The 12,400-nt window shown below is 45.0% G+C and overlaps 1 protein-coding gene across 10 annotated transcripts in view; it reads left to right on the plus strand.

The window, feature by feature from the left end:
- Window positions 1-9,178: 9,178 nt before the first annotated feature.
- LOC135910419 (uncharacterized) overlaps window positions 9,179-12,400 on the plus strand; it is a 299,314-nt gene continuing 296,092 nt past the window's right edge. For 2 of the 10 annotated variants that reach the window (XR_011509968.1, XR_011509973.1), the window contains exon 1: window positions 9,226-9,399. Coding sequence is in view for 2 of the 10 variants with exons in the window: in XM_070529678.1 (XP_070385779.1) it covers window positions 9,349-9,399 (51 nt within the window). In the remaining 8 variants the exon portion in view is untranslated. Of the gene's footprint in view, window positions 9,400-12,400 lie in introns of all 10 variants that reach the window. The other 8 variants (XR_011509970.1, XM_070529678.1, XM_070529677.1 and 5 more) reach the window with 8 other exon arrangements.

A 12,400-nucleotide genomic window follows, 5' to 3' on the forward strand; every position in this document is an offset into this window, starting at 1 on the left:
ATTGAGGCTGTTAAGGAGGCAAAACTTTACAATACCTCGTTTAACAAGCTTTGAATATGCAGAGTTAAAGGGCAAAAGTGATTTCTTACTTCTCGGTTCAAAGCACTAGCGCACCTGTTTGCAAGGCACTGCCTGAGATCTATAAAGTGCAAAAGAATCATCACTGGGGAACTCATTTCTTAGTTCGAGAGGCTGCAGCTCTTAAAGATCTCCGAGACTCCCAAAGCAGCAGGCTCACAAGCGTGATCAATGCAATCAATAAATACGAGATAGTCATTCACAAACCTGCACACTTTGACAGGAGACGCATCTAGGTGACCTTCAATATTGCAATCATGATGAGCTAGATAAATATCACTTAGTGGCGGCGCCAGGCATGATCCTATACAATATACAAAGGAATGGTGTTTGTATAGAATCATGCCTGGCGCCGCCACTAAGTGATATTTATCTAGCTCATCATGATTGCAATATTGAAGGTCACCTAGATGCGTCTCCTGTCAAAGTGTGCAGGTTTGTGAATGACTGCCTCGTATTTATTGATTACACTGATCACGCTTTCGGGCCTGCTGCTTCGGGAGTCTTGGAGATGTTTAAGAAAGCCTCTAGAACTAACGCACGAGGTCCCTATTGACCCTTGCGCTTTGTAGATCTCAGGCTGGTGCTTCGAACCGAGAAGTAAGAAGTCACTCTTGCCCTTTAACAGTGCACACTCAAAGATCGGAAAATTAGATATTAAAAGGTTTGCCTCGTTAACAGCCTCAATAAGTGTTCCTCACACGAGATGCAACATAGTCTTGCTGCACAGGTTGATCGCCTTTCTAGGGTTGACTACCCTCGGCCTTAATTTCAGCCATAGCGGAACAGCTTATGAGGTGCACAAACCGTGATGAGCCCACTCAGTCAAGGAACCAGCTGGTTGAAAGACACAGGTTCGCAGTGCTACCGTATGTGCATGATGTCTCCGATAGGCTTAAAAATATTCGGCAACCTCCAGGAATCAGTCCTTTTCTCAGCCCCGGAAAAGCTGGCAAAGCTCTGTAAGCGTGTAAACGCACCGAAATCGCGTCACAGTTCTTGCTCTGTCGGGCACAGAAAACATTCTGCGATACGTGCAACGAATGTGGTTTACCATATTCCCGTTTTGAGGCAGTAAACACGGTAGACGGACAGACAGGTACCTAAATGATCGTTTAAGAGAGCACTATAACGTCCATAACACTGTTCAAGGCCACTTGGGCATCCATTGCCCGGGACTGCGGCTGCGTGCCCCTCTTTGAAGTTACGGAAGTTTTAGCGAGACACAGGTCATCCGGGAAATTATAGAAGCAGATTTCACCAGAAAAGTGGGTAGTGTGTGCGTTGGTGCCCCTTCAATCCCACTGACCCTAGTGAAGTCTTGTATCTCAACAGATAGAAATTGTTTTTTTTTTTCAAGTGACCACGTCCTTAGTACAATGACTTGCTCTTGACGCTCCTTGTGACTCATTTTCTGCGCATGCCCGCTCTTGTATATATACACACGGTGTGGCAATGCAATAAAATATTGTTGGAAGTCAGCGCAGTCTATGTCGTCTCTTGCAGTCCTTGTAGTTCACGCTGTACGTCATTTTTTCCATTAATTGCCAACTATTCCAAGAAAGCACCTTTCTGCAGTATATTTATAAGGTTTGATACGACCATTTGCTGGCAAATGTTAAGAGTGTGATATCTAACTTGAACATTTACATGACTGCCCTTGCCTGTGTTCTTTTAGTAACCAGAGTATGGCTATATTATTAAACCATATTTGCTAATTTGCATACTCACATGCTACAGCAAGCCATAATCTTGTATTACTGCATTTAAGTGCAAGTAATTTAAAAATTTACTATGTATTTTAAAACACTGTCCACCTTTTGTGCTCAGCAAAATCATTTAATCAACAGTGGTTTGCTTTTATCAGGCCTCCTACTGCACTTTGCACCCACACAATAGTAAATGTGAAATATTCACTCTTGATTTGTAGTAAGAACAGAACCTATTTTCAAACTACATATCGTATATGTACCAGTGCCTTCGGGTTACAAAACAAAAATTTATAGAAACTAGAATTGTAGTTAGAAAATCTGCTACACAGCACCTTTAGCCCAGAGAACTCTCGTTTCACAAAAGAGGACAAACTATGTAGGCACTAAAAAATTTAACACATTTTTCCTGCTCAAGTAATCCTGTTGAAAAGAGAAAATTAGCAATAATACTCCTGGCTTAAACCTCACTTAAAGCACGTCTATGTTTGGAAAGTATTCTTTCAGCCTGAAAAATGTTGGCCAGTTATGCTTACATCGACTTTCTAAACTTTTCAAAATGCTTTGCGATTACATTAGTGTACAAAATAACAGGTGTCTTGTGTGTTTGCTGTGCATTTCAATTACTGCCCTAATTCACCTTTGCAATATCCCTTTTTTTCAAGGCCTCACAACTTGAATTTTCGTTCATTGATCCTAATACTAAACATTATTCCTTTATGTGGCCCAAAACACTGTGAGGTCAACTCAGGCTCTTTCAGTGCTGCTATACATAGTTTCTTCTCTAATAACAGATTTGATCAATACGTATATTTTAGATACCTTTGTGGGAAATGTACATGTTCTTGTACTTACCGATGTGTTTGGTGATTGTGCATGATTATATTTCATGTTAGTTATGTATATCTTGTACTCTGTATTGCAGCATGCAATAAATATATTTACATTTTTCTTGAAAATGCAGCATATATCGTGCCAGTCTGTGTTGATGTTATGTGGATCTGGAAATCGTGATAACCGTTGGTGTTGATATACATGCTCAAAAGTCTGATTTGCTAGGTTGTATTTGTGCCGCGAAGACAGGTTTTGCAATATACACCATGAATTACTAATATGTAATGTGATCCACACGTATAGATGCTGTGTATGCCCATCGAAGCTTCAAGGCCGGCTGTTCGATGGTGCGTTTGGTAGCCGAACTTGAACCTTCTGGCACACGCGAGAGTTACGTGTGGATCGCTGTACATAGTAGTAATTGAAGGTGTGTACTGCCGAACCTGCCTTCCATACACACTAGAAGTAAAAGGGTGTACACCCTTCCAACACCCACGTATATGGGTGTTAATATGGACTTGCACCCTTACACCCTAAATTTATTTTGCTGGACACCCTTCCTCTAGGGTGCTATAATGGCACCCCAACTGTAGGGTGTAGACAACAGCACCCTTAGGGTGTTCGTCTAGCGACAAACTGATTTACACCCTTAAGGGTGTTAAAATGTTTAGTGTGTAGAGGTAGAACACCCGCCTCGCGTGCAAGATGTCCGTGGTTCGAATCCCGGTGCCGGCAATTTTCCACCGGATTTTTTAAAAAATCCGCGTGTTGATAAAATTGCATAAAAAGGCCTGGAGTGTGGCCTGATCCCGGTGACCAGAACCGGCAACGCACTCCCTAACCAGAGTAGGATTGGCCACCCTGGTGCAGTAATTGGCCACAACCTCCTATATGAACAACAAAATCAAACCCCGGTCCTCAGTCCCCAGCAGCTGTGAAGCAACTGACCACGGCGGCGGTCAGACCTGCGACGCAGCAGAGGGTGCTAAGAATCACTGCCTCCCGACAGGCCGCCATTGGAATATGAACCTGGCAACGTTTAACGCTAGAATGTTATCTAGTGAGGTGAGTCTAGCAGTGCTATTGGAGGAATTAGAGGGCAGTAAATGGGATATCATAGGGCTCAGTGAAGTTAGGAGGCCAAAAGAAGCATATACAGTGCTAAATAGCGGGCACGTCCTGTGCAGCCGGGGCTTAGCGGAGAGAAGATAACTACGCGTCGGATTCCTGATTAATAAGATTATAGCTGGTAACATACAGGAATTCCATAGCATTAACGAGAGGGTGGCGGGTCTTTTGTGAAACTTAATAAGAGGTACAAAATGAAGATTGTACAGGCCTATGCTCCTACATCCAGTCATGATGACCAGGAAGTCGACAGCTTCTATGAAGACGTGGAATCGGACAGTGACGGCCCAACACCCCGCAACCCTTGGGGAAGAGGAAAGGACTGCGGCGGAGGCGATGGAGAAGACGGAGGAGGCGAGGACGACGAAGAAGCGATAAAAGACGACAGGGACAGACTGGTGACGTACCACGACATACTGACACACTACACGAAACAAAGAGAAGCATACCCACAACCCCACAAACAACTCGACAGGTCTAAAGAAACAGATTGGAGAAGATTGCAAACCAGAACGTTCCGAAACCCAGTACACTTAAACAGAATAAATTCAACACAATAACCAGACGCAAGCTGCAAGCTCTGCAAACACGAACACGCAGACATGGCACACATCTTGTGGAAGTGCACACAGATCGGTTCAGTATACGTAGAGGACAAGATAGAACCGGACCTTCTCGAGGAGCGATGGCTAAGCGCTCTGACTAGCTCAGAACTACACGACCAATTATGGGCTATCCAGCGGGCCCGGGCAGCGGTGGAAAGGCTATGCCTCACCGCACACAATGCCCGGGTGGCCTGAGCCCGGGCTGGCAACCTCGCAGGTCCTTTTTCCATTAAAATTTTTTCCGTCCGTCCGAATCGGCGATGGGTAGAGTCAAAACTAAATACACTATACTAATGGGCGACTTTAATGCCAAGGTAGGCAAGAAGCAGGCTGGAGACAAGGCCGTGCGGGAATATGGCATAGGCACTAGGAATATCAGGGGAGAGTTATTAGTAGAGTTTGCGGAACAGAATAATATGAGGATAATGAATACCTTCTTCCGCAAGCGGGATAGCCGAAAGTGGACGTGGAGGAGCCCGAACGGCGAGACTAGATATGAAATAGACTTCATACTCTGCGCTAACCCTGGCATCATACAAGATGTGGACGTGCTCGGCAAGGTGCGCTGCAGTGACCACAGGATGGTAAGAACTCGAATTAGCCTAGACCTGAGAAGGGAACGGAAGAAACTGGTACATAAGAAGCCGATCAATGAGTTAGCGGTAAGAGGAAAAATAGAGGAATTCCAGATCAAGCTACAGAACAGGTATTCGGCTTTGCGATGAACGACAATCTTGTGGGCATCATTAAGGAGTGTGCAATGGAAGTCGGTGGTAACTCCGTTAGGCAGCATACCAGAAAACTATCGCAGGAGACGAAAAATCTGGTCAAGAAGCGCGAATGTATGCAAAACTCTAACGCTACAACTAGAATAGAACTGGCAGAACTTTCGAAGTTAATCAACAAGCGTAAGACAGCTGACATGAGGAAGTATAATATGGATAGAATTGAACATGCTCTCAGGAACGGAGGAAGCCTACAAACAGTGAAGAAGGAACTGGGAATTGGCAAGAATCAGATGTATGCGTTAAGAGACAAAGCCGGCAATATCATTACTAATATGGATGAGATAGTTCAAGTGGCTGAGGAGTTCTATAGAGATTTATACAGTACCAGTGGCACCCACGACGATAATGGAAGAGAAAATAGTCTAGATGATTTCGAAATCCCACAGGTAACGCCGGAAGAAGTAAAGCAAGCCTTGGGAGATATGCAAAGGGGGAAGGCAGCTGGGGAGGATCAGGTAACAGCAGATTTGTTGAAGGATGGTGGGCAGATTGTTCTACAGAAACTGGCCACCCTGTATACGCAATGCCTCATAACGTCGAGCGTACCGGAATCTTGGAAAAACGCTAACGTAATCCTAATCCATAAGAAAGGGGACGCCAAGGACTTGAAAAACTATAGACCGATAAGCTTGCTGTCTGTTGCCCACAAAGTATTTACTAAGGTAATCGCAGATAGAATCAGGAACACCTTAGACTTCTGTCAACCAAAGGACCAGGCAGGATTCCGTAAAGGCTACTCAACAATAGACCATACTCACACTATCAATCAGGTTATGGAGAAATGTGCGGAATATAACCAACCCTTATATATAGCTTTCATTGATTACGAGAAAGCATTTGATTCTGTCGAAACCTCAGCTGTCATGCAGGCGTTACGGAATCAGGGTGTAGACGAGCCGTATGTAAAAATACTGAAAGATATCTATAGCGGCTTCACAGCCACCGTAGTCCTCCATAAAGAAAGCAACAAAATCCCAATAAAGAAAGGCGTCAGGTAGGGAGATACGATGTCTCCAATGCTATTCACAGCGTGTTTACAGGAGGTATTCAGAGACCTGGATTGGGAAGAAATGGGGATGTAAGTTAATGGAGAATACCTTAGTAACTTGCGATTCGCTGATGATATTGCCTTGCCTAGTAACTCAGGGGACCAACTGCAATGCATGCTCACTGACCTCGAGAGGCAAAGCGGAAGAGTGGGTCTAAAAATTAATCTGCAGAAAACTAAAGTAACGTTTAACAGTCTCGGAAGAGAACAGCAATTTACAATAGGCAGCGAGGCACTGGAAGTCGTAAGGGAATATATCTACTTAAGGCAGGTAGTGACTGCGGATCCGGATCATGAGACGGAAATGATCAGAAGAATAAGAATGGGCTGGGGTGCGTTTGACAGGCATTCTCAGATCATGAACAGCAGGTTGCCATTATCCCTCAAGAGAAAAGTGTATAACAGCTGTGTCTTACCAGTACTCACCTACGGGGCAGAAACCTGGAGGCTTACGAAAAGGGTTCTACTCAAATTGAGGACGACTCAACGAGCTGTGGAAAGAAGAATGATAGGTGTAACGTTAAGGGATAAGAAAAGAGCAGATTGGGTGAGGGAACAAACGCGAATTAATGACATCTTAGTTGAAATCAAGAAAAGGAAATGGGCATCGGCAGGACATGTAATGAGGAGGGAAGATAACCGATGGTCATTAAGGGTTACGGACTGGATTCCAAGGGAAGGGAATCGTAGCAGGGGGCGGCAGAAATTTAGGTGGGCGGATGAGATTAAGAAGTTTGCAGGGACGGCATGGCCACAATTAGTACAGGACCGGGGTTGTTGGAGAAATATGGAAGAGGCATTTGCCCTGCAGTGGGCGTAACCAGGCTGATGATGATGATGATGACTAGAGCCGAACGAGCGTTCTTTCTGCCCGTTTCAGCAGATCAGGATGGACTCGCACGGATCCTTACCGACGTGAACATCTGGAAACAAGTGGATGTCGTGGCCACCGACTAGCTTACCCGCTACGCCGAAACGCACACCCAGGCCGAAGGTAGTGCAGCGGAAGTAACCATATGTTTTGCCGATAACATCCTGCTGTGACATGGTGTGCCAGAAGTCTTCATTACTGACAGAAAAACGGCTTTTCCACCTGCGCTTACTCCAGCCATCCTGAAGTATATCTAGAAGAGTCAACGTAGGACCATTACCTACCGCCCGAAGACAAATGGCTTAACGGAACGTATCAACAAGATCTTGACCGACATGTAAGATGTACGTCGACATGAAACGGAAAACGTGCGATATTGTCCTTTTGCTTACAGAACCGCAGTGGAAGAAACAGCTCAGATCGCGCAGTTCAAGCTGGTTTAATGAAGGAACCTGACAACGCGTGTGGACGCCATGCTGCCGCACTTCACCAACGAAGAAAATGTCCACGACGCCGCATATCTGCTGCGCCCCGAACAAGCTCGACAGATGGCCCGCCTGTCCATCAAGCACAACGAAGCACCGGTTCACTCTAAAGTCTTCGCCGAAGCCTACGTGAAGTAGGAGCCCGGCGACCGTGTTTGGATCTGGACCCCGATACGCCGACGAGAACTCAGCAAGAAACTTTTGCAACGATATTTGAAACCCTACCAGATCATCCCACTTATTGACGAATTGGGCTTTGACGTCGTGCGAGTCAGCATTTCACAATCATGGCGGTGCACGCACGACCAGAGTTTGCCCATGTTGCGCGCCTTTAGCTGTTCTAGTAACGCTATGTTTGGGACTTGCTTTCTGTGCTGCCATGGAGTACTTTTTCTTTACTTAGTGTGCTTTTCCCTCTTCTGCTTATTGTATTGGAAAGATGCTTTCTAAAAGGGGGAAGATTGACACGTGCACTTGTTTATATTTCTGCAGAGACCGCATTTCCCCGGGTAGAAAATTGCAAACATTATCGCTCAGTGCAAGAAGTCCCTGCATGACTTGGAACTCACCCGAGCGTTACCGTTCATCTGAAATTGCGTCTAGGTTCTCCCCGCACCATGAATTATGAGATCGCATGCGCGACACGAATTGTGTACTACTTTCTGAAAACCAAGTAGGCAGCATCGATTCCACTAGAACCACCTTCGACGAGTGATGTATAAAAGCCGGCGTGCTTGAACCGCTTAACAGATTCCGACGATCGCCGACTGTGTTCGCCGCTATCATTGTACTTTGAGTTTATCAAAAGTCAGCTTTGTTATTTTCAGTTTTGACATTGTGTTCTTGAACGCCACTACAACGTGACTGTATGTGACCTATGTAATTTTGTTAGGTGCACACATTTCGACTCATCGTACATTTTTAGAAAGTAAAGCACCCATGAACGCGAGATTCTCGTATGGTAACAAAATGTACAAGCGACTTTGGTTCAATACTACTTCTATAGAATGATTATGAGGCGCTTTTCAAAATACTAAAAACATGACACTAAGCGCGTATGTCACTCATATTGGAATACATCAGAAACGTATTCTATTTCGTTCCGCTCTACTTAGCCAAGTCGCGCCTTCGAACGCAACGCGTAGCTTTCTCTACATGCCCTAATCTTACTATTCCTAAACTGCTTTCTTTCTTACGATGTTAGTATTTTTGAGGCACTCAGATCTATTGAAATGACGTGAAGAGCGCACAAAAATACGTCAGGCGTGCCGTGCATTTTCCTGATAGTATAAAAGCGCCTGCAGCGAAAAAGTTATGGAACGTATTCTTTTTTATAGGAAAATAGTGACACTTAAGGCGCTAGTTAATTGTTTGCTTTAAACGACTATAGTCGGCAGAGAGTTTTGTATGGGCACGAAAAATTGCCAGGTGCTTGATAATATAGCGTTCTTTGGCTGCTCGTATATGTCGTCTCGGTAATAAGGATTTTACTGCGGAACATCAACAACACATCGGCTCTGTTTCACAATAGCCCTCTCAAAGTAATAGTAACAATAAAATAGTCAAACTCTGTCTTTAGCAGCCTTCAATGTCATACGACAAGCGCAACATCTAGAAAAAGCAAGGGCTCTCAGTATGATTTTTCTCAATATATGTAGGTTTGTTGCTTCAAAGAAGTTTACGAGCTGACTCTCACTGTTCGTGTACATTTCCGCATTTGTTTTATTAGAGCTATCGCCATTGTGATTTCCCAGCCCAGTTCTTCCAAACGTATAAAAAAGAAATTGGGATTATGAATTTAGATGGTGTCATCGTATACCCCTACGGCCAAATCCACGTCGACGTCTGGAGAGGTAAGATAACCAATTAATTCACATCAATCTTGTTCGTTTTTTTGTGTAGTTGCTAAAGTGATCAAGTTTATGTTCGGAGGATAATCAAACAGTCAATATTTCATTGGTGGAATGCGCAATTATTTTCAGGCCATAATGAATTGGTGTTCGGTTTTGCTCAAGGGAAAATACACATTGCTGAAAAAAATGACTTTCTTTTTTTTACCAGAACAGCGGCTGCATCCTTTAACCTGGGTTTCTTTATCTGTTATCATTCGTGGTTGCACCAACTCTGTTACCCGGGGGATGGTCATTGCGATCATTAACGCGTTCCTTTTGTTGTCAGGCCACAGCATCATCTCCATCATCGTCACTGGAATAAGAAGAAGAAAGATAAAGCTTTCTGCCTAAGAGAAAGTACTTCGTCCTAAATCCTTTCGTACTACAATATGCATTTCGCAGTTCGGCACACTTGGAATCAAGCTATCGCACATCGACATGACAGGGCAATAAGTGCACAATTTAGTGCAGCGGTGCCGTTCACGGCCCAAGCACACTGAAAAATTATTGCTCGTTCGGGAATTGCTAGTTTCTTTTTTATGCGATCATTTTCACTTTCACTTATTTTTTAAAGTATCGGGATTATCCTTTTTTAAAATGGTTATTGATACGAGTACATTCAGTGTCTTTTATCAGTGAGTGTTTTTTATTCTCTAAGGACTGTTAGAAAGTTTTTGTTCGGTGCTTGGCGTGTCTACATGCATGGGAAAGCTCGTCAATGTGGTCTGCCCATATATGGTAAAACACGCATGCATAATTACATCCCATACCTGAAAGTACCGTGCACAGTGTACGGCAGGATTACCGCTGATGACGAAGATAGTTCAGGCGACAACAGGTCTGGGGTGGGGGGTGGGGGTATTCAATAGGAGCCCACCTAGCGGACTGTCCATTTCGGCCGCTGCTAATTGGCTGTCGCCGGTCATCTCCTCTCTCGCACAGCTGCATCCAGTCGGCAGCGGCCGAAAAGGACAGTTCACTTGGTGGATTCTTCCAGAATAACCCCCCCCCCCTGGTTATAGCCAAAGGAACATTGGTTTAGCATTCTGCAACATTCTGCTCCAGACAAAATGACTTGCATACTAAAATTACTCTTTTTACTGCTGATGCCCGCAAAATGTTTACTGCAATATGTAAATATTCGATAAGTCCCATCCCTAACAGGAGACGTCTTATTTACCATTAATTAGATACTTAGGTAATTTCACCTTATGTTTCGCCAAATTATTGATAATACAAGTTTTTTCAAGGCCGATACCCTAGAGTGGGTTGCACCATTTCGCTAAGAAACAAGAACACGATATCCCTTAGCTGGCAATGCTCGGCCTATAGCCGTTATTGGGTACGAGCCATAAAGGATGACCTTGATCATGATCATCACGGTCAGCAGCTGGCATGCGAACGGTCCACGAGATCCGCTGAAGTGCGGCTTAGTGCAAGGAACTAGCTCAATAAATGACAGTTTCTTACACCGGACGCTGCTCACACCGCTACCACCGCGACGCTGTGAGCCTTGCTTCCGACAGAGCTGCGGCTTTGGGACTATGAAATGGGCTTATCTACATGGAGGCCCAGTTCCGCCGCCGCCGCCGAGTCTCATCACAGGCGGCCAAATATGACTACATCTTGAGTGCGCTCAATTCGTCCATCGCCTCTCATGTACGTGACATTCTTCGAGCTCTTCCACAGACGAACCCGTACGGCAACCTTAAGTGAAAGCAGCTGCAGCGTATCGCCGACTCCGAGTCGCGCCAGTGTCAGCAGCTCCTCTCATCGGAGAAACTTGGAGAGCGTATGCCGACGTACCTGCTTCACGACATGAGGCAACTACTAGCAACCAGTTCGCTAACTCTCGACTCGAGACCCTCCGCGATATCCTGCAAGCTTTGCAGATATTTGGCGATATTAGGAGCCTCGCCGGCTTCAACTACTTCCCAGTCACTGGCAACGATGGCAGAAAAAATCACGGCTGTCTCGCAAAGCGCGGAATTCCCCACCAATGTCTGTAACGTACCAGCTTCCGATCAGCCACTGTGTTAGCAGTGCCCCGAATACCTAGAAGGATATAACGCAAAGTTTATCGCCACGTGTATACGTGAACCACGGCTTCCTGATCTACACTGTAACCCGGGTAGCCACCAGCCACGTCATCGCTCAGTTTGTTGCTCACAATAAAGAAATCAATGCAGCTCTCTGTCACCGTTGAGCTCTTCACATTACACTAAATGCAGCTCTTGGGCTCTTCATTGCTACCAGCCTTGTAACTTTAAGGAAAACGGCCGCGCCAGTCACTGTTACACCAACTGCCATCGGCCTTATGACAAGTTGTTCTTTTTATCCCATTGATCCAGTCAGAAAAGTTCAGTATTTCATACACACGGTTCAGAAAATACTGTCATTTCCCCTTCCTGGCGTTAAACGCCACCACCATGACAGATATTCCTTTACTGCTGTGAGTGGTTCGACAACTGAAACGCATGTAAAATACCAGTCATCCTCGACCTCGATCTCCGGCGTTTGCTTTGATGGCTATTTTTTTGCCGTTGTTAGAGTTGGAGTATATATGGAGCACACTTTCTGTGAAACTTTCACTTTGTTGTCTATTTATAGTAGACGATGTACAGACAGGTTGGAAATCCTGTGGCGTTGCAGTCTGTCAAAGGCAACTTCATCTTGGGCTGAAGAAAGTACCCATATGGGCAGACAAATATGTGTCCAAGATCAATCTACGTGAAAAGCTCCTGTGTCCTTTTCTCAAGAAAGAGATGACTGTCCACTAATACCACTGTCGAACTGCAAGGACATCACATTCCTGTGAACAAGAGCATGAATTCCTAGGTGTCATACACGGTGCAAAACTACGTTTTATCCCCCACATTAGATGCCTAAAGGCCAATCGCCTGAAAACAATAAACATACGACACACTCACCCCCGCACCAACTGGGGCAGTCACAGAAGATG

This window comes from Dermacentor albipictus, unplaced genomic scaffold (assembly GCF_038994185.2).
Source record: "Dermacentor albipictus isolate Rhodes 1998 colony unplaced genomic scaffold, USDA_Dalb.pri_finalv2 scaffold_27, whole genome shotgun sequence".
NCBI classification, from domain to species: Eukaryota; Metazoa; Arthropoda; class Arachnida; order Ixodida; family Ixodidae; genus Dermacentor; species Dermacentor albipictus.